The sequence below is a fragment of the Aspergillus welwitschiae genome, assembly GCF_003344945.1.
Source record: "Aspergillus welwitschiae strain CBS 139.54b unplaced genomic scaffold BDQ94scaffold_44, whole genome shotgun sequence".
In the NCBI taxonomy this organism is placed as follows: domain Eukaryota; kingdom Fungi; phylum Ascomycota; class Eurotiomycetes; order Eurotiales; family Aspergillaceae; genus Aspergillus; species Aspergillus welwitschiae.
In genome coordinates, this window is record NW_020798738.1 from 226,450 (window position 1) to 246,430 (window position 19,981).

General features: G+C 47.6%; 8 protein-coding genes and 1 non-coding gene across 9 annotated transcripts; 3 read left to right on the top strand and 6 right to left on the bottom strand.

The window, feature by feature from the left end:
- Positions 1 to 72: 72 nt before the first annotated feature.
- On the bottom strand, positions 73 to 1,590 carry BDQ94DRAFT_183456 (glycoside hydrolase family 76 protein; the record flags this gene model as incomplete). Its single annotated transcript, XM_026774421.1, has 3 exons — positions 73 to 651; positions 705 to 1,408; positions 1,482 to 1,590. The coding sequence occupies 3 exons, from the start codon at positions 1,588 to 1,590 to the stop codon at positions 73 to 75; spliced, it is 1,392 nt and encodes a 463-aa protein (XP_026621622.1).
- Positions 1,591 to 1,904: 314 nt separating this feature from the next.
- BDQ94DRAFT_151890 (putative amino acid transporter) lies at positions 1,905 to 4,844 on the bottom strand. The gene is made up of 6 exons (XM_026767842.1): positions 3,944 to 4,844; positions 3,466 to 3,873; positions 3,243 to 3,412; positions 3,055 to 3,182; positions 2,887 to 3,001; positions 1,905 to 2,820 (listed from the first exon to the last, which is right to left on the bottom strand). The coding sequence occupies exons 1-6, from the start codon at positions 4,411 to 4,413 to the stop codon at positions 2,315 to 2,317; spliced, it is 1,797 nt and encodes a 598-aa protein (XP_026621623.1). The 5' UTR covers positions 4,414 to 4,844; the 3' UTR covers positions 1,905 to 2,314.
- Positions 4,845 to 8,176: 3,332 nt separating this feature from the next.
- Positions 8,177 to 8,861, bottom strand: BDQ94DRAFT_162759 (uncharacterized protein; the record flags this gene model as incomplete). The annotated part of the gene is made up of 3 exons (XM_026769607.1): positions 8,177 to 8,497; positions 8,555 to 8,689; positions 8,757 to 8,861. The coding sequence occupies 3 exons, from the start codon at positions 8,859 to 8,861 to the stop codon at positions 8,177 to 8,179; spliced, it is 561 nt and encodes a 186-aa protein (XP_026621624.1).
- A 386-nt stretch (positions 8,862 to 9,247) lies between these two features.
- BDQ94DRAFT_183457 (uncharacterized protein) lies at positions 9,248 to 10,297 on the top strand (the record flags this gene model as incomplete). The annotated part of the gene is made up of 1 exon (XM_026774422.1): positions 9,248 to 10,297. One exon carries the CDS (start codon positions 9,248 to 9,250, stop codon positions 10,295 to 10,297), a length of 1,050 nt encoding a protein of 349 aa, XP_026621625.1.
- Positions 10,298 to 11,136: 839 nt separating this feature from the next.
- BDQ94DRAFT_162761 (isoprenoid synthase domain-containing protein) lies at positions 11,137 to 12,341 on the bottom strand (the record flags this gene model as incomplete). Its single annotated transcript, XM_026769608.1, has 2 exons — positions 11,137 to 12,279; positions 12,339 to 12,341. 2 exons carry the CDS (start codon positions 12,339 to 12,341, stop codon positions 11,137 to 11,139), a joined length of 1,146 nt encoding a protein of 381 aa, XP_026621626.1.
- A 1,159-nt stretch (positions 12,342 to 13,500) lies between these two features.
- BDQ94DRAFT_183458 (cytochrome P450) lies at positions 13,501 to 15,335 on the top strand (the record flags this gene model as incomplete). Its single annotated transcript, XM_026774423.1, has 1 exon — positions 13,501 to 15,335. The coding sequence occupies one exon, from the start codon at positions 13,501 to 13,503 to the stop codon at positions 15,100 to 15,102; it is 1,602 nt and encodes a 533-aa protein (XP_026621627.1). The 3' UTR covers positions 15,103 to 15,335.
- A 733-nt stretch (positions 15,336 to 16,068) lies between these two features.
- On the bottom strand, positions 16,069 to 16,830 carry BDQ94DRAFT_162763 (dienelactone hydrolase family protein; the record flags this gene model as incomplete). Its single annotated transcript, XM_026769609.1, has 1 exon — positions 16,069 to 16,830. One exon carries the CDS (start codon positions 16,828 to 16,830, stop codon positions 16,069 to 16,071), a length of 762 nt encoding a protein of 253 aa, XP_026621628.1.
- Positions 16,831 to 17,670: 840 nt separating this feature from the next.
- BDQ94DRAFT_t233 lies at positions 17,671 to 17,757 on the top strand. The gene has a single exon. It is a non-coding gene; the product is annotated as a tRNA-Val (tRNA).
- Positions 17,758 to 18,775: 1,018 nt separating this feature from the next.
- On the bottom strand, positions 18,776 to 19,423 carry BDQ94DRAFT_183460 (uncharacterized protein; the record flags this gene model as incomplete). The annotated part of the gene is made up of 1 exon (XM_026774424.1): positions 18,776 to 19,423. One exon carries the CDS (start codon positions 19,421 to 19,423, stop codon positions 18,776 to 18,778), a length of 648 nt encoding a protein of 215 aa, XP_026621629.1.
- Between the last annotated feature and the right edge of the window lie 558 nt (positions 19,424 to 19,981).

The following is a 19,981-nucleotide window of genomic DNA, read 5'->3' on the forward strand; positions in this document are numbered from 1 at the left end:
TAATAAGACTTTATGCATGGACTTGTACATTTAATGCGCCAAATTAAAGCATGATTAGACACATTCCCTTCCTTACGACACCATGAAAGCCGTGACCCCAAGCACCAAGCATGCTGTGACCCCCGTCACTACTCCTGCGCCGATTCGATCCGATGTGGTGATCGGGCGCAGTTCACTGGGATCTCGGGATGAATCTGAAGCCTGGGTCCCTGCGGCGCTGTTCCCCTGGCTGGATCCTCCCGTGGTATGAGTGAGCGGACCCGGGTTGGCCTGGAGAAGATTGGCCTGGACCACCTCCAAGGCGGCCATTTGCTGTCCCACGCCCACCGTACCATCATAGGCCCCCGTGGTCCATTGCATCCCACAGTATGTACCCGTCTTACCTCCCACACATTGGGCTGCTGCTGCCTTGGCTGTCGGTTGCAGACGTGCCATAATGGTATCGTAGGTGAAGGGAGCCAGTCGGGCCGTGTCAGCCATCCACCGCACCAGATAGGCCTTGAACGAAAATTGGTCCGTTTGGCAGGTCCCCACGGTCTCGCATGCGGCCTCGTAGAGCACGTTCTTGGAGCTCTCGTTTGTGGAAAGGAAGCTGCTCTGCGCCTGGAGAAGACCGTCCACCCGTTCGCGCCAGCTCTCGTCACCGTTGGTCTGCAGTCTCGTCAGCTTTATGCCACGTGCAGGGAGCAGAGCCTCCCACTCACATAGTTCCACATGTGTGCTGCCCCGAGCAGGAACACCCCGTTGTTATAAGTCCACTCAATATGATTGAGGTCGGTGCAGTTGTTCTCCTCACTTGTCCCGTCAAACACATGATACTCGGGCCCAATCAGTCCTACGTCCGTCACCCAGTCCCAGACCTTATTCGCCCAGTCCGCGTACGTCGCGTTGCCCGTATATCGCGCGAGTCGAGCTGCCATATTGAAGAAACACCCATTCGAGATGGAGTTCCGGTACGTGTAACCGCTGTTGAACGTGTAGATCTGCCACTTTAACCCTCCTCCGCACTTCTGCGTATTCCACCGCTGCGCTTGTTCGTTGAACACGGCCTGCGCGAGAGACAGCCACGACGGCTGATCGGCTGGCGGGTTGGGGAAGTTTCGCTCGGCGGCGCGCAGGGCAGCGAACGCCCAGAACGCCTGGTCATCGTTTCCCTCCGTGCGCGTCTGGTTGGCGGGCATGAAGTCTCGGTTGGGGCCGACCTGGTGGAGGATGGCTTGCGCGGTCAGGTCGTTGTATGTCGTGTCTCCGGTGTAGGCCCAGTAATTGACCAGGGTGCCGAAGAAGGCCCCCGCCTCCCACCAGTAGTAGGGATCTGGAAGGTTTCCAGGAACATCGCCAGTGTTGTTACCCGTATAGAAGCTGACTAGGTCCCAGGCGAGTTCGCTTGCGACGCTCTTGATGCTGTCTAGAGAACAACAATCAGGTTCATTAGCCTCCGACAGAGGTTCAACTCTTGGTCAAGATCGTTGGAAACCCACCAGCATTCTGGAGATCCAGGTCGATCGCCAGGACCCGGAAGCAAGGGAGAGACCAAACAACACCTATGAGGATGGACCGCCAAAGGCGAGGTTGTGGAATGTGCATCATCATACGGTACCCATCAAGCTGTTTGCAAAACGAGTGAAAAGACAAGAAAGTTAGGAATGAAGATTCACGAAGAGAGAAAGGGAAGACGAAAATAGAGGAGAGTCGTGGTCCAGTGAATTCGAAACATTATGCTAAGGATGGCTGTGGAATAACACGAAACGGCATATGCAAGGGTCTTCTGCGGGCCGTAGCAAGGATCTCATTATTGCCAGTGAATGGATGCAACTTTTGGATACTTTAAGGTAGCAAGGACCAGTGCATGACCAGATTCATACTATTAATGTAATATAACCCGCCATCGAATGCTACAACAGGTTTGTATTTAAATGCAGTGGTTGACGCGAATATACTCCAAGCCTGATATCTGCCATCTGCGAATCTGCGAAAAAATATTTAGCGCACACCAAGGCATTCTCAATAGAGCATCCGCGCTCCAGTTGTGGCTATGGGAAGAATGCTGCTAAGTACCAACGCTCAGATAATCCAAGATCAAGATACTGACAATCATTTGATGAATTTCATAATGGGGTGGATATAGACACATGTTAGAAAACCATGGCATTAACATTACAATCACATCCATGTCGAGACACATATGGACATGGCACCATCACAGACATATACAGAGATGAGAGACATATATACCATCATCACCATCTAAAACCAGGAATATGGTACGCTCCACCAATAGAGCATAACTCCTGTCTGCAGCTGAGTACGCCCCCTAAACAGGTGCAGCACACCCAAACGACGTAGCCACCGTACCACCCGGTCCAAACTCCTCAATCAAGCCCTCAATGGCAGCCCACATGCCCATACCAGAGCATGCCAATCCACCACAGAAATAGAAGATACAGAAAAGATTCAGCACCCAGTGCTTCTTGAATCCACGGATGTACCGCTGCATGCCGGAATCGTGGTGTACTGTTACGCCAGTCGCAGGATCGTATCCCTCGCCCGGAAGCGCGGCGTCTTTTTGACACCGAAATCCAACGTATAGAACACCCGGGAGGGTGTAAGTGAAGTTGAGAATCAGAGCCGCGCCGACCATACTGGAGATTCCACTTAGATTGGGAACGGCAGCGGCGATAACAAAGGCAATTATCCAGTAAACTGGGCCCAAACCGTACCACAGCAAGCGGCCGCGTTTGGTGGAGATATCAGGGAAATTGAGAATTTCCATGAAGACTTGCTGGTAGACAGATTTCATGCCGATGTTGAAGTAGAGAACTGGACTGGTCAGCAGACGTTCGTTGTATTAAAGCATCAAGGGAATAAGAACAGATCAGAACATACTGCAAGCAATAATGGAGGTTAAAAAGTAGACTATATTAACTGCTGTTTGTAGACCTTTGGGCTCAACAACGTTGTAGATGTTGGAGATGGAGTATTGACCGTAGAAGCTGTAGACCTGTGATAATGTTAGTCAGATGCGCATTGTCAACACCATATAGGGGATCTTACAAAGGCACCGAAGAAGATGTAGACCAAACAGATAAACAATTGGGCACACAGCAACCCCTTCCAGAAGTCCCACGGGCGGCGCATCTCAGCCAGGAAGGAGATGAACAAAATGGCGCCACCATAACTGTCTGTCACAGGGTCAGCTGAGCTATCCTCGGACGCACAGAAGTTGAACATGGATTACTCACAAACCATCTGATCGACACCAGTGAACTGTCCCGAAAACCCAGTGGCCTGGATTTGGTACTGGTCGGGTGGAGGGCCAGCAAAGACCTTGACAGGCTCTATGGCTTTGATCAAGGAGGAATTCCTGACGGCCTGATAGTCGATTCCATAGTGGCCACCAGCCGCGACCATGCTGTTCATTCATTAGCACACCGCCGCAAGGGTAGAATAACCTGAAGAACTTACATCATGATGAAATCCGTGATGTTCAACCAGACGGCGGCGTTGGTCAGCCATCCGAGATGCTGCAAGGACCGAATGCTTCCACAGACCATGCCGATGGCCATCATGATAATCATGCACGCCACAAAGCAAATACTGTTGTTGGCCAGCTGCGACAGGATCTGGCCGTTACCCAAAACCAGCACGGACACCGACATCAGCAGCTGCAATGACTGTCCGACGTTTACGGCATGGCGGGCCCAAGCTCCGAAAACACGATAGTAGGTGTCACCGAAGTTGATCAAAGGGTAGCGTGTCGAGTCAAGTTCCAAAAACACCTTCCACAGAATCCAGCCACTGAAGCCGGCGAAGCAACCGAAAACAATGTACAAAGCCACAGCAGGACCGTATCCCACGCTAGCAAAGACGAATCTAGAATATGGAGCCACCAGTCAATTCATATGCATGATGGTTGTCAACGGTTCGGATCTATGTTACTTACGGTGCGTTTGCCCAACCAAGCACATCGGTAGTGATCAAGTAGAAGATGGTCCCCCAAGTGGCCGTTCGGAGGGCGCGAGCTGCGGTTCTCCATTCCTCATCGGTGACAACCAAGGACGAGTCCGAGGGAGTGGAAGCGACCATGCCCTTTTCACCTTCGACCTGCGGGCTATTCTGGGCGCCACTCTTCTCACTCACATTGTGGTTGCCCTTGGAGAAACGGTTCTTGATGACCTTGCCGACGGTCAGAGGCCCACGCTCTAGCACGTACTGGTTATTCTCTTCCTCTTCCAGCTGACGCTCGATCTTGGCCCAGTACATGTACTCCTCGAGGGTGACGTTCGGATCTAACCGAGCGCGAACACCATCGGCACGTGGCACCATCCTCAGGGGGGTTTCTTTATCCTGTCCGTATGCTGGGAGGACTCCCAGCACGGGAGGGATCTCGGCCGGCTCGATTTCTGTGGCCATGGTAAAGCAAGAAGACAGAGTAGAGGACGAACTTGAGGGGTGCAAAGATCTAGAACTGGGGGAGGTGGGATCGGCGGAGCTTAAGAAGGGCCAAGCAGCAAGCACGCGACGGGGGCGAGTCTACAAAGTAGCTGGTAGTGGGTGCCAGACCAGTCAAAGGGAGGCTGACGGGGGAGATAACGTCCACTAGCTAATAACTAAAGGGACAAATGGGAATGGGAGGAGCGGGATTAGCAGGCGGAATCCGATGGATCACTGTGGGCTAGTATCTACATTATCGCCGTCAGTATGAGCTGATCCAGCACTGGTTATCGATGCAATTTAATAAGCACCAGTAGCAGCGATGTTCGAGCCATGGTGGACACCCATTCAGAATGCCATTGACGGTCCAGTGGAAAGTTAAACGGTCTGCATCTCCCCACTTCGAGGAGGCCACCACCACCACTGGTCAGGAACTTGATTGGCACAACGAGGTCTTCTGGAGCATCTCTCGAAGGTCCGAAGGAGGGGTGGCGTCTGGGTTAGCTGGTTTAGGAGGGTAACACACCAGATAACCGTGGGCTGCACGAACGGCTCGCCACGCACCAGGAGACTCCACCGTCAACACGCTCGTTTGTTCGGAGAGTTGCAGACTAGACCAGGGTCACAGGCTTGCTGCGGCTGGAGTCGGATGCTGCTGACCTTACTGAATCCTGATATGATGATGAGGATGAGGATGAGGATGAGCAAGAACATGGTCATGAGTGTGATTGCCTGGCCGAAGCACGTTATCGCGCCCAATGAGACCTGACCTAGATTAGTGCCTGCAGGGAATTTATTGGATCGCAAATTTCGATCTGGAGCACCGTCCGATACACCGTAAGGCAACGTTGGCCTATAGGGAAGGAGGAGGACGAGGTAGTAGTGTGAGTGGTCGGCTGTGGATGCGCACACATCGGACCAAGGGCCATTTTCGTGACGGTTGGGGGAAGATAAGGGCGAATATTATTACCAGAATCAATAAATAACCCCAATAAAGTGAAGGGAACGACAAAAGGGAAAGGAAAGACAGAACTTGCCGACGGAGAACCGAGTGGATGGGGGAACCGTGACCATGCGACCGCTGCACTAGCGCTCCCTTGTCTTGCTTCCCATCAATTTTGCCGATTTTCATGGACCAATTTCCCTTACACAACAATCTACCTGGCTGCAACGCTCCTACGTCCGGAATTAATGGTTCCAGCCATAGCGGCACGAAACCCAAAAAGACTTGTCGCTTATGAGTTGCTAAGAGTACTAGATACTAGTAAGTATGGTAGCGCGGAGACATTCTAGGGGGTCACCGATTGGATGAACCACAGATGGGTGACCAGGGGTGAGGGAAAGGAGTGAAGAAAAACCTGTGGCATGGACTAGGCCGGAAACCCGGGAGGCCCTGTGCACACGGGCTTATCAGAAGAACATCTTCTATCGAGGCCAGTCCCATGGACGGCATGACCGCGCAGTGGCTCCCAAGACCCATCCACTCGTTGCTTGGCCTGTTGCTTGTTTCTCAAGCACGAAGCTTGGCCTCCGCATCGGCTCCAACGACGTAGTAAGTGGATGTCTAGTCCACTACGCAGAATATGTGTACCTTGGAAACAGACCAAGCACTTGATTGCGGCAACCTCAGGGAATTACCCCCCGAGTTTCTCTGATCGGAATCTCCGTGGTGTGCTACTTAAGTGTGGGGATCAAACTTTCAGCTCAAGCTTACGGATGACCGGAGTTGGTGGGCGCAGAAAAATGCAGGTGGCAGGGGAAGAAAGTGAGACAGACGCTGCAGTCTGGGGTCTGGAGTAAAAGCAACCATTCTTTTTTGGGTGGGTGGCGGTGGATGCTGGGTGGTAGCAGGAAATATGAATAAATGGTCCCCCTATCACAGAGCCCAGCGTAGCATAAGTGGGTGGAGATAATATGGCGTGAATGGAGACGACTGAAGGACTAATTGCCGGCTTGGGGATGATACTGTAGCACTAGTAACTAGCAATTAGCAAATTACTCTCCAGGGTTTCCTGGTCGGGTGGAGCCGCCTGCAGCACCAATAATTATTAGGCGATATAACGCAACCGGTGCAACCCAGCATGCAGACAGACACCGGACAGGCAGTCAGATTTCTTCCCGTCTTTCGATACGTGGAAGCCGCAGGATCCCCGTCGCATGGCAAATTAATAGTACGCTGGCCGCATTCATCGTGATGTAGTACTTTGAATCGACTCTCCCCTACGCCCGCCTCGTCAAAGTGGAAGAGGTCGGAGGCGTCAAAAAAATCTCAAAAGGGACATTTAAATCGCGAGAAGAACAAGTAATGGAGAGTAAGAATCCGAAAATATCCCCGAGTGGGTTTTACGGGTGAGAGAGATGCTGGGATGAGTGCAGAATAGTTGGGGGAAAAGCCCCATTATCCCGAGCGCCGATAACTTGCCGGGCTCGCAGCTCTGGTCTGAAACACACCTAACCCTCTCACTGTTAGATAATCGGTTGCTAATTCATGTGAAAGTAACCCTGGGACTAATGCGGGACAGGAGGCATAATCCAGAAGTTTGCTGGTACTATCTACTTGAGTATAACGGACTAAATAATAGCATGAGATTTAACATTTTTCACCGATCTGCAGGACATGAATGTAGTAGAGCCGATGTTCAGAGTATGTACTATTCTAGTCAAATCTCAATGCTATGAATACCAACGGTTTTAACAGCAAAAGTGTCTTTCGTAATTTACACATCGTATTGATGACTACTCACATTTTGAGTGATCCTACCAATATTCAATTTATGGGGTATTCCGCTAACTAACACAAGATCATAACAGAAATTATAGCTTCACAAGAGCTGCTCCTTATAATCAATGCAGTGTGTATATAATATTATACACATTGCATTGTTATACTCAATACTACTAACATGTATCAGTAGTTAATGCCCGTAGAAAGTAGTCATGTGACCATAATTAACACTATCTCCAGTTCCCAATTCCTGTAGTCTGGATAGAAATAATTATTTCCTCCCACTATATCTCAGCTGCCATCCCAAGTTTTATCCCCACCATGTCAGTTTCCCGTTATAGGCAATATATGTCTGCCAATCAAAGTCCAAGCAATCGGAGTAAATTTGGCATAAATATCCATCTCCCCATTCTCCGGCAGTCCAATGAGCGCCTCTCACGTTAATTCAATAGTATTAAGAGCAGAGTCCTGAAGTTAAATGTCAACCGACCGCACCAGGCACGCTATAGTCAAATATAACTTGATATATGCTCGACTGTTGATAAAAGTGAGACCCCTTAAAATCATGTCCCAAGAACTCAAATAACGCACTTCATCTCTATACGCCCCCGACTACCTTTGCTGAAGGAGACAACATATTGGGTTGAGCGTATCGTCGTCCCATTTTCCATCTGCCACCATGTGGACGTACATTTGTTTGGAAAAGGGAGACTCACCGGATCCTGCTTGATGAAGTAGCTTGAACCCATGGGAGTCCAGCTCGTCAGATAGGTGATGTTAGGTATGTCCAGAGACGGAAAGGATAGCACGTACTCCTGGAGGAATGTCAGTCTCTCCGTACCTGAGTGTTTCAATTAAGGTTTTCGAATACGATCCGACATCTTCCTGAAGCTACTCGAGGTAGATAGTCGCCGTGGAACCCTTCTTCTTGACTCATTGAAAGACTCGATGAAATTTATTCGACAAATCGAAGGCGAAGAGTGCTACTTTTACGTGACCTCGGGAAGAGAATGCGGTTCAGCCCATGTTTCTTACCAGAAGGTCCAGTAACTCAGCGGTCATCAATGTATTAATCTTCATCCAGCTGTTTTGTCTCTCAGTAATAGGACCCTCAGGAAAAGTTTGAGCACGATCAAAGTCTATCCAAAGGACTTTACCCGTTTCTGGCTGAAGAACAATATTTCGAGGGTAGGGGTCACCGTGGTAGATTCTAGCGTCGTGAATCTTATGCAAGATGTCTAGAAGTGTGGCGGCGCGATCTTCTGTATATTTTGCAAGATCTATTTCCATCAGGCTAGGGATAAACTCCAGGAGAACAGCGTTCGGACGGAGTTTGTCCTTCACAAATTTATTCAAATGAGGTTACCAGTGAATCGGGTCTATTTGCTCAATCACCCCATAGAAATCTGGGACAATCCCTTGCTCGCATAATCCTCGCTCCTTCAAACGAACATATGCAGTGCTCTCGCAGAAAAATGGATCGATTTCTCTGTATGTCGGATGCGATGGCTGCTTCTCTATGGCATGGTACTGGGTCTGTCAGCGACAGTCTTGACCAATGATGTAGGTGGTGCGATTCTAGAGTAGATGCACTTACTACCTTCATGAGACATGGTCGTCCTTGAAATGTTGCTCGGAAAATACTGGAAGTATCTGATTCTTTTATACACCTGATAAAAGCAAGGCTTCTCAAGTCCCTCATGATGTCAATGACGATCGTTGTGATGGCGGCAGTATTGATTGTGTTCGAAGAGACAGATCAGTCCCAATGAGGCATGCACGATGGTTGCCTGGGAATCGGAGACTTTATGCTTGCTGGAGTGCATAGGAATTATTGGACCTTTATGCAATGTTAAAATAAGCACACGGGATATTGATTTCATTCAACGGCGCTTCCCGCTAATTATGTTTATTCACAGAGAGCTCACTAAGATTCACTCGAGACTTTCCTACCTGTCCCGACGTCTTCGCCTGTTGTTGTCATTTCAGATAAATCTCTACTCGAACGCGCCTTGTGCAATATTGGCTTGAGCTACTTTTCTCAGTTCACATTTAGTTTTTTTCTGGGAAAATCATTGCTTCAGCAAAATGGCTACCAACCTTCCCAACCATCGCATAGTCGAGAACAGGATTTATGCCGAGGGTGCATTCCTTGTCATCATCTCGAGAGCTGTCTTGTTCGAGATTACCCTGCGAGCCTCTGACTTCTTCAGCACCTCTCTAGAAACACAGGTTAACGAGTGGCTGAGTAAAGCTTACGCAAGTGACAAAGCCAGAGACTTTGGAGAAGCCCCGGACGACGCCGAAGTCCTCGAAGATTTCTGGGACTGGTTAGTCCTGCAATGCGCACAATACATTCGACACAACGCTCCAGTCACACAAGAACCTGTCAGTTTACAGAGATTTACCTTCCCTCAAACCCATGCAATTCAGTTGCTACCAATTGATGGGTTAATCACAGCGGTTCCTATCAATTGTAAACGATTCTCTAAATCCTCTCTTCCTACGATAAGCGCGTCAATTTCAGGCCTTCCTCCAAGTGTCCCGAAACTCAGCGCAGCCGATGTGCTCATTTACCATGACCCAGATAGTGAATTTGACCATACCTGTGACATACCGCGTCGTGTCCAGGTGGTGGAGCGCAGTCTATTCTTCAAATCTGCCATCAATACCGGTGCCTTCATCAGTGAAGTATCGGCACTCAGCCGTGTTTTAGAATTAGGCATGTCAATCAACGTGTCTAAGATCTATGCTATCGTGCTATCTGAAGATGAGAAGATAATCATCGGCATCTTAATTGGTTGGCTTCCGTTCGGGTCGCGAAATCTCTGGAGCGATGGACTCATTCGGATGAAGGAATATCATGTCAAATGGGAGAGGCAGATACTAGATACCGTGAAGGTTCTTCATTCCAACGATATTGTATGGGGTGATGTTCACCCGGGTAATATCGTCATAGACTACACTTTGGATGCCTGGGTAGTCGATTTCGATGGTGGGAACCGGTCGGAGTTTGTCGATGGAAAATCAGCAGGAACGAAACAGGGTGATTTGGAGGGCATTCGCAATGTCTTTCGCAAGTGGCTACCGCAGTGGTATCTGGAACTTCAGAGAAGCATGGCCTCGGACGCAGCTTGAATTCGTGTTATGTGTCGGCCACATCCCACATATGTGAGCCCGAGTGAAGCTCTAAAGGTGAACTCATGGGTATGGTCTAGGAATGGTTATGATACAGATGCTTAGTAAGATAACCGGAGTGGCAGTGAGATAAAGAACAATGAAATATTGACTTAAACAGACGGATCTGAGAAGCATTGATCTGACAATATGTATTCGACTACAATGAGCACACTTTGCTTTTCTAGCCATGGAACTAGCACAAGTTAATTGAGCCATAGAACAATAAAGAATCAAATACTATGGCCGAGAGAAGTGTTATATGACTAATTACCCACCAGCCTAAGCAGCGTGTCAGCCGGCCGCCATGTCAGATTGACTTAGGGGTGGATGGGCACTTGAAGTGTATACGATGTTACACAATCCTCCAACCGAAGGATCATGTGGGACAGTCAGCAGAGTACCCCCACTACGCAAAGGTCTGAGAGGTAAGCATGTCCTGAGTCAGAATCAGATGCAGGGCATCGGCGTCTCCGATTCATCCAGCCTTCGCTAGCTAGATTGGAAAACTTGCGTAGCTTATCTTTGCATGAGAGATCTTCTCGGTATTGAAGAGAACGCTTTGGAGATGTGCTCCATAATTCGATGAAAATTGTTCCTTGTCCTATCAGCATCATAATCTACATCTACGCGCAAACAGTTGTACGGAAACCTACAGGAATGAAGACTGCTTCTAGCCGATCGTGTATATTTCTCACACCTCAGTCTTCCAGACCTGGCCGGACCACAGCATACCTTGCTCGCAGCACACTTATGTCTCTCTCGATTATATGCTAATCTAAGGGTTTAGCCAAACTTAGCTACAGTCGCACATCGGTCAACGCTTGAATCCGCTTTCTTGCGTCATGAGCAGCAGGAATATTCAACTCGGTCAACCTATTTCTTCCCGTGCACAAGTGATAAAATATATACCCATAAATAAACTGATTGATACGCTCAGCCATTAGGACATCATTGGATAGCATGCGCCGGATCTTTCGTACTTCCTTGATCGTCTCATGCCGAAGTTGCTGAAGTGCATGAAGCGCAGTAGAATCATGAACCTTGGCATAGCTCTGAACGAAGCCCGGAGAATCCTCCTCCTTGAGCTCCTCCTTATAGAAGGACAAGAGGTCATTGACGTATCCCAGAAATAGCATAATACTGGGAATGGCGGAGACGTATTTCTGTAAGTCTCGGTCTTCAGGGTTGATGTCTTCTGGAAAACAAAAGAAGGCAAAAGGTTCAGCAACCCCTGTCTTTGCCCTGAAGTAGATCAAATAGTCCGACGAATCACGCGATAGTTGAAAAGCATCCTGGTTTTGTTCAATTACGGCTGAAGCGATAAACTCCATTGTGCCCTTGATGATCATGTCGCCCCCAAAGGCTCCGAACACCCGAGGCTGGTCCCCGAGGAATCTTGTGAATCCGCGAAGAAGTTCGTGTCTCTGAGATTGACCAAGGACCAATTGAGATCCATAGCATTCAAGGTCAGGTAGGATTTCGTTTGTAATGTCATCGATCGATATAACATATGTAGCATAGAGGGCAATAGCCTCGAGAACTTCGGGAGATGTAAATGGATAGGAACAGCTGGAGATTTTCGTCGCTGTGGTAATGCACGGTTCAATGAGAGCAATGAACCTTCGTGAAATGCCATAAGACTCCAGGCGGCTTACAACACGAGACTTCAGACCCACATCAAATTTGACTTCTGGGGGTCGGAATGAAATGTCTCGTAGGAATCCATTCACAACTTCTTCGTAATCCCTTTTGGATATGGTACTTGCGGGAGATATCTTTCCAGAAACGGGGACGGCGAAGTGGGTAGCTAATCTCCAGAGAGCAGCAGTAGCAGTCATGAGAACGAAAAAAATCAGATGGAAGAGTAGGAAGTTGATCCCAGTCCAATCCATGCTTTGAGGAGCCCTCAGAATAGACGGAAGAAAGTTTGTAACGAAGTCCTGTTTTCGAATCAGTCATACACTGATATTGGCATAAACAATGGGCTCTCTCTGCTCACCATAGTATCAATGCGTTAAAGATGCCCTAAGTATAGGAAATTCTTGAAAGTCACTATTACAGAACTTACGGGAAAGTGAGCTCTCATCATATACTCTCGGAGAGGCCCTTGGAAATACGAGGGACTCAGAAGAAAACAAAAGTACCACCACTCCACCGGGTTCTGATTTCAGTCTTGCGTGATTTTAGCATTGCGCGTAATGGGAGTCCGATTTGAACATGAGTCAGTGCTGTCCATGTGCAGGCGCAGCTGAAGGTGCCACTCTGATTCCCTCGGTGTCAGAATAGCTCGGGCTCTATACCTCATAACCCGATCCCCGAAGGTTATTGCATAATGTCCGCTCTTTCCTGTCTCATCTAGTGCTCATTTCAGACTGGTGCTCATACATATTTAGTGTCATGTCAAACATGCTAAAACTACCAATGGTGAATCAACAAAAAGTACCAAAATCAAACCTACAAAACCAAAGCATATTACTGGTGATAGATATCACCGCGGGGCTGTGATACTATGATTCCATCACCAGTGACTTTTGAGCTTCGCTTTCATTCGGCATGATCTGCATCGCTGTGTCTGGGCCGGGCGACTATTAGATCTCAGCTGCTCTTTGGTTTATTTAAACGCATAATGTTCGTATTGTCGGCGCTCAAGTGGGAATCTGATTGGCCAAGAAAACTAGTCCCCAAGCCACATTTACTTCCCTGATTTCCGAGTATGTTGGAATACTCAGCAAATGAAAGGTTAGTCACAATTTTGGATAGAGACAAAAGATCAATCCGGTTTAGCCGGGAAGATAATGCACCAGTGGACACAGAAAGCACAATTTCGAGATGTGTACAGGCGGACTTCTCCGACATTCGGCTCCCACTCTAGGTAATGTCTTGTCTCGAGCCTTCTGCGTGTGACGACATAGATTACTTCTTTGAGGGGTATGCTTTCCATTCAGTGTTATCACATGGTCTTCCTTTGTACCATCACAGCTGAGCATCCCGTGATACTTGTGTTTTAAGAGACGCAGGATTCAGCTCAGCTCGGCATTGTAGCAGCCGTCTTGGAAGAACTTTGGAATACTATATATACGGGCAGGCCACATCATAACGGCCTACCAACCCAAGAGAATGAGACTCGTACTCAGTCATTGCTCCTCATCATCTCAATCATCATGGCTTGCACCCCAGGCTTGGTGCAGTCAATGGCAAACATTCGCTCAGTTATTCTGGACAAGCACTCAAATCTTTTCATTTTCATTTCGATCCTTGCTTCCTTCCTCTTGGTTACATACAGACTGGCCATTAAGAAAAGCAATCACAAGCTGCCTGATGGACCAAGGCCTCTCCCAATTATTGGCAATATTCATCAGATGTTGACTCAACGCCTGATGGAAGTGGTGCACAAATGGCATCAAGATTATGGCACTATGGTGGCCTTCCGCTATGGTCAACAACAGGCTATCAGCATTAGCTCCTTTGAGATTATCCAAGATCTACTGGTCAAGCGAGGTGCCATCTACAGTTCACGTCCTCCTTTCATTATTGCCTCCCGCATGTCCCTCGGGTTCAATTCGGCGATTATGCCGTACGGCAAGCAATGGCAGAACCACCACCGTATCATGAGCTCTTTTCTAGACACCACTGCAGTCAGTCGCTATCGTAGCCTGGAAGACATGGAAAGCAAACAGGCACTTGCTGAACTCCTTGAGAGCGATGATTTTGAGGCGAGTCTAAGCCGGTATGCTGGCAGTATACTCATGACACTTGGGTACGGGATCCGACTGGAGACCACAGACAATGATATACCCGCCAAGCTTCACGCTATGAACCGCCATCCATTCGAAGCCATGGGCAATACCTACTACAGCCTGGTGGAGCTGTTCCCCATACTCGATAAACTTCCAAGCTGTTTGGCCCCTTGGAAACAGTTCTCGGCCAACGTGGAACGAGAAGCCACTGAATTCCATATGAAACACTTCGAGATTGGCAAGTCAGCGCCTACATGGAACTGGGTCCAGAATGCCTTAAATTCCAGTGCGGGGTCGCGAGTCTCGTCCAAAGAACTTGCCTATGTAATAGGTACCCTTCAACAAGCCGGCTTTGATGCTACTCTTACAATATTACGACTGGTTATCAAGACCGTCGTGCTGCACCCGCACTGCTTGAGGGAGGCCCAGCAAGAGCTGGATCGAGTTGTTGGACCTGATCGGCTTCCCTCTTTTGGAGACATCCCTCAATTGAGTTACATCAACGCTATCCTGAATGAGGCCATGCGCTGGCAGACGCCGATTCCGTTTGCAATTCCCCGCACAACCACCCAGGACGATGAATACAAGGGATATCATATACCAAGTGGTACGGTGATCGTCCCCAACGTCTGGGCCATGATGTTGAACCCGGAGGTTTTCCCTGATCAGGATAAATTCAAGCCTGAGAGGTGGATCGAGAACCCCAACCTTGACCACAGTCCGTTTGGCTTCGGTCGCAGAATTTGTCCTGGAAGGCACTTAGGCTGGGATAGCGTGTTCATTCTCACCGCACGGCTCTTGTGGGCATACAATATCACTCACTCGTATAAAGATGGAAAGAGAATTGAAGTCGATCCGTGGGACATTGAATTGACATTTACAGCAGCACCCGGGCCGTTCAAGGCCTCATTCCAAGTCCGTGGATCAAAGAGGCAGGAGATCATAGAGAGGGAGTGGCAGAATGTGAGTAAGGATTCCGCTCAAATTCTGAAGGATGTCAGGGGAAAAAGCGAGGACAGGAGCTAGAGTACCTGGGATGAGAGACTGGCCAGGCAAAGAACTCATGTGGTTGTATCGTATGGGAGTCCCTCCAGGATAGTCTCCTGTGTCCCTTTTTCGGTTTACAACTCGAATCTGAATGTGGTGAGCACAGTAGAACATGAGCAGCAATCAAGTTTGAGTCGGAACTACACCGGATGATTCCACTACTGAGTAGCCCCTTCTTACCTCTATGAAGTGACCTAATTTTATATCAGGAGTCAACTGCCACGGTAACCATTTCTTGTTTCAATATCTAGGAAAGCAGTCAGTATTACTATCAGTGAATTTCTATCTTATTTCTGTCTGACCTAGCCTGATTAGGTGTATTGAGAAAAGTGATTAACTTTTATATCTCGTAGTCAAGAGATCTCTATACCTTAACCTGGCCGTTGATCGACGTCAGGCATAGCGGCTCTAATTGTCGAGAACTTTGTATTGGATATTGACATGAGAATGTAAATATTTTTTTCGTTGGGATGGGAGGGCAGAATTACTAGCACTGGCAATGGCAGACATATAATTATTATACCTTGCAATACTACTTTTATGAATAACTTATTCTCTAACTTCACTATATAGTAGCAGTATCTAAGTAAATAGAGCAAATACTCTGTAATATAATCCAGGGTACCACCACTCGCTGCCACAATATCAAGTAATAGATAAATACAAGACTACTTCTTAGATTACTCAATGAATCACTGCAATAAGAAAGGTCCAGGTCAGACCTTAGGATATAAATCAACAAAGTCATTAAGAGAAACGAACGAACATTCCATGGCGCACGGTCAAGGTCTTGTGATATTGAGACGCAATCCAGGCTATCAGCAATTTTGCTCTTCGAGCCATATCTTCTGCTGCGTTATCCTGCTTGGTTATCCTGCTTGAAGATTAGCAGTACAGTATTTCACTTACACCACTACGGAGATCGTCGCTGGAAGCCAGACCAACCTACTGTGCTCGCTCTGCCAGATGCTGCCTGAACCACGCGACCGCTGCGTTCTTCCCCCTATCCATCGCCGCCCGCTCACCTGGCTGGTTTATATCCCCACGAATAAAACACGAATGCTCCACCCCGGGGAAATACTGATAGTCGAAAACCACCTGCCGTCGTTGCAGCGTCTCAAACGTATACGTCTTCAGTTCCGCCGTATACGCAGCATCAATCTCAGGGGCCAGCACCTGCACCGGCACCGCCACGTTCTCAATGTCCTCCTTCAGCAACAGCGACGGATGTCCAATGGAGATACAATCCACCAAGGGTTCGTTCGCATGCTCAGCCGCGCCCAGCCGAAACGAAGCCCACCCACCGTAGCAATAACCGACCGCGCCGATCCGCCGGAACCCTAACTCTCGGCGCAGCCGCCGCGCAAATTCAAAGATCTCAGGCTCGCGCTGGGTGCGCCCGTTGCGGGACAGGAATCCCGGCAGATCGAGGCGGGAGAATTGGTTCGTGGTAATCAGGTCGAAGTCGAGGATCTCGCCGCCGAAGAAATCAGGGACGAATACTGTGGCGTTGATTTCCGTGGCGAAGTGGTCCGCCAGGAGACGGACGTTGGGGAAGGTCCAGCCATATAGGTCGGGGATGAAGAGGATGGCAATGTCGGGGTTCGAGCCCGTGATGTAGACGGCATTGGGGCCAAGGGTATCCGTGCGTCCGGTTGGGGTGTCATTCCAGCGGAAGCCCTTGATACAACACTCTGAAATGGACATCTTGAGGGTTTCAAAAGAACGTGTCTGGGTGCTGGAGGTCGCAGGTGTAAATCCTGCGGTTTGCATGAACTAGCCTCCTTATGGCGAAAGCAGAAGGTAGCGAGATTCCCGCAGTCTAGCTGGAGAGATAATCAACTATAGTAAGTTGACTAACTAACTTACTAGTCAACGACTCAATCTTTCAGCTGAGTCAGTCAATGAGCTGACAAATTGATGGTGTAACTCGGCTTCAACAAAAGACGAACTCCGAGTACTTTCAGAGACAGTTGCTTTGTAATATAGTTGATCTGCGTTAACTTCCTCTTTCGAGATCGGGAATTTCGGAACTTCCGTGATTTCAGACTTCTCCATTTTAATATTAATCGCTGAAAGAACTATGTCACGACAGGTAATCATTGGAAATGCAATGAGGATATGGGGGCAATAGGGTCGCGAATAAAGATTTGTTGGTGGGAGGATTAAATCGAAGGAAGAGTGAAGTTTGTAAGGCAATCTAATCTACCTTATAGTTGCGGATGAATAGGAATATCAATGACTATGTATGATAACCTGAATGTCAAATCCACTACTCGGTCTTCACATGATAGTTTTCATTAAGGAGAATTGAATATAGTATTGAAGTTGAAATCAGACGACAAGCTGAGTTGACTGTAAGATTCAATACTTGTATTGAAGTTAGGTGATTCGACATTATTTAATGCCTAAGGCCACAATCGGGCATTTACTGTCAACGGAGGTAAATTTGCTGTCTATCCAACGTTGTAACCACCCTACCAGATGAACCACAACCAAGTTGCATCGAAATGAGAGCAAAAAGTCTCAACAATTTATTATCAAATGGACCAATTGGCCTAGTGGTTATGGCGTCTGTCTTACATAAGCAAGTGTGAGCACAGAAGGTCGCAGGTTCGATCCCTGCATTGGTCATTTGTTTTGTTTTTATGCAAAACTGTTCACCCTCATTCCTCCCTCTAGAGACAATTATATATTATTGATAGCTGGACACTTTTCTTTTTCTTTCGATCTTTTTTTTTTAACAATCTCTATCAAATTCTCAAGCTTTTAAGAGTCTATCATGAGCGTTGTACCTTCATTGTTAGGTGTAAATGATAAGCATACTGTAACTCCCGGCCACGCCGGCCACCCGCCCGGGTCAGCCATCTATATAGTTCTATACAAATGACAAGTTTTCCAAATCGATATTCTTAATCAGTGTGATAAATACTACTCTAGAATTTCTTATTTAGATATATAATATTACAGAAAATTTATTAGAATCTTTATAGAACTTTCTAATTATAATATTTGTTGGATACTTTTGTATTATTTAGAGAATTTATGTATTATTCTCATCATAATCAACGCGCTTTAAAAATATGAAAAAATACTCATAATATTGAATAATAATATTATTATCTTTATGCTTGATATCAGGCTCGCACAAGTTTAGTAATGGAGATATTTTGATCTAGAATAGATGAGTTTTGTATGGCATAAGTTCATAACATGGGTGATTGGCGCGGCCGGGAGTTACGTTAGTACTTTGCATACCGTCATACTTGCTCCGGGTCACGAACACAATGAAGAGATGATGATAAGAGATATGTTGGGCTGTTTAAGAAGGAATACATTTCAAGCCAAGCTCTGACTCAAGTGACTACTACTATAGTTATCTGACTTGTTGGCAGTAAAGTACAGTAGTCAATGCGCAGGCTAAATATCAAAACTAAGTCGTGAGACTAGGTCACATATAATAGCGGCTTCGTTGGGTCGAACTAATCTACCTCTCCATGATACCCTTTTTGTATAGTAGCTAGATTGTCATACGTGCATCGTAACACAAAGGGGCGAATTCTTTGTGAGGACTGTGATATGAGTCATTTACTCAACAAACAACGCTGATCTTTGTTGTCGCCATGGCAGGGCTGCAGTGTAATTGACATGCTCAAAAGCCACACAGAGATAAAATGACTTGATCCAGCTTCTCACCCGGATTGATATCCCCGCAATAAGCCACATATCCATCGCCCACTTTTGCCCCCACCACTGCAGCTTGTGTCTGGTCGACGGGTTCTGGCCGCGGCCACTCCGTCATAGCACCTTTGATAGGAATGTAAATCTTCTCTTTGGGGCGAGCGTTCTTTATGAGAATCGCCTCCATTCTGTATGGTGTAGGGAACGAGTCAGCCACTGTTCCCGCTGGAAGGGTGCACTCAGGATGAAATTCGAATGTGGTTCGTTGATTATCGCCTATCACCCACGGCAAACCTATTCTTACTCGAAAGACGCTCCTGAAACGGTCCTTAGTCACGAAGCCGGGAAAACATAAACCGAAAATGGCCAAACCTCCTCTGCGCATGTATTCTTCTAGCTCTTCCACGACGAGTCGGTTGACGGGTATAGTTACACCTTCGTCAGCGACGATGACGACTTTGGGATTGGCTTCAAGGCCACGTAATGCCTCGTCAATCGTTGTGGCACGCTTCAAGTCGGCGCATTCTCTTAGGCGTTCCAAAAGGGGCTCAAAACGATATCCAACAAAGTCTCTTGGTGCAACACAAAGAAGGAGGATCTCCGGGCGCTTGGAGGCCATGTTATATTGAGAGGTTTGGTTGAGAATAAAAAGCTCAGCAGTGGTAAAGATGATGGAGAACTGAGGGCAAATTGATTACACAAGGGAAAGTGAGAATCGGAGGAATTGATCAAGACTATATAGCGGAAAGCCCTGAATAAGTTTGTTGTAAATTGCATTTTGGTTGGGCCTTTCTACGTGTACCTGAATACCAGAACGGTAGTAACCGATATAGTACTTTGTACTTTACTATGAGGAAAAGCACCAAAGAACTGATGGACCTCACAAGCTCAGTAGCCACTCTCCTATTCACCAACAGTCTTCACCATAAACCTAAATCTGCATTGGTCCAGGCTCATCTACAATGTACATTACACTGCAATCACTGGCCATGAAATGGGTTTTAGTCAAAATTCACTACTATGCAGTTGAGTATGATATCATCTGCAAGAACTTCACTAAATGATGCTATGCTAAGCCCATTATACTAATAATTAAAGCCGGTCTCATGGCAGGTTATAGATGCCTCACCTTCGCCTGAGCAAAGGTCCGCAGATCCTGAGGCAACCCCCGACGCGG

Coding starts and splice junctions, on each gene's coding strand:
- BDQ94DRAFT_151890 (XM_026767842.1), bottom strand. CDS start 4,413: ATGGCCACAGAAATCGAGCCGGCCGAGATCCCTCCCGTGCTGGGAGTC. Junction 3,874..3,943: donor CTTGGTTGGGCAAACGCACC/GTAAGTAACATA, acceptor TCCATATTCTAG/ATTCGTCTTTGCTAGCGTGG. Junction 2,821..2,886: donor AACCTCCATTATTGCTTGCA/GTATGTTCTGAT, acceptor TGACCAGTCCAG/TTCTCTACTTCAACATCGGC.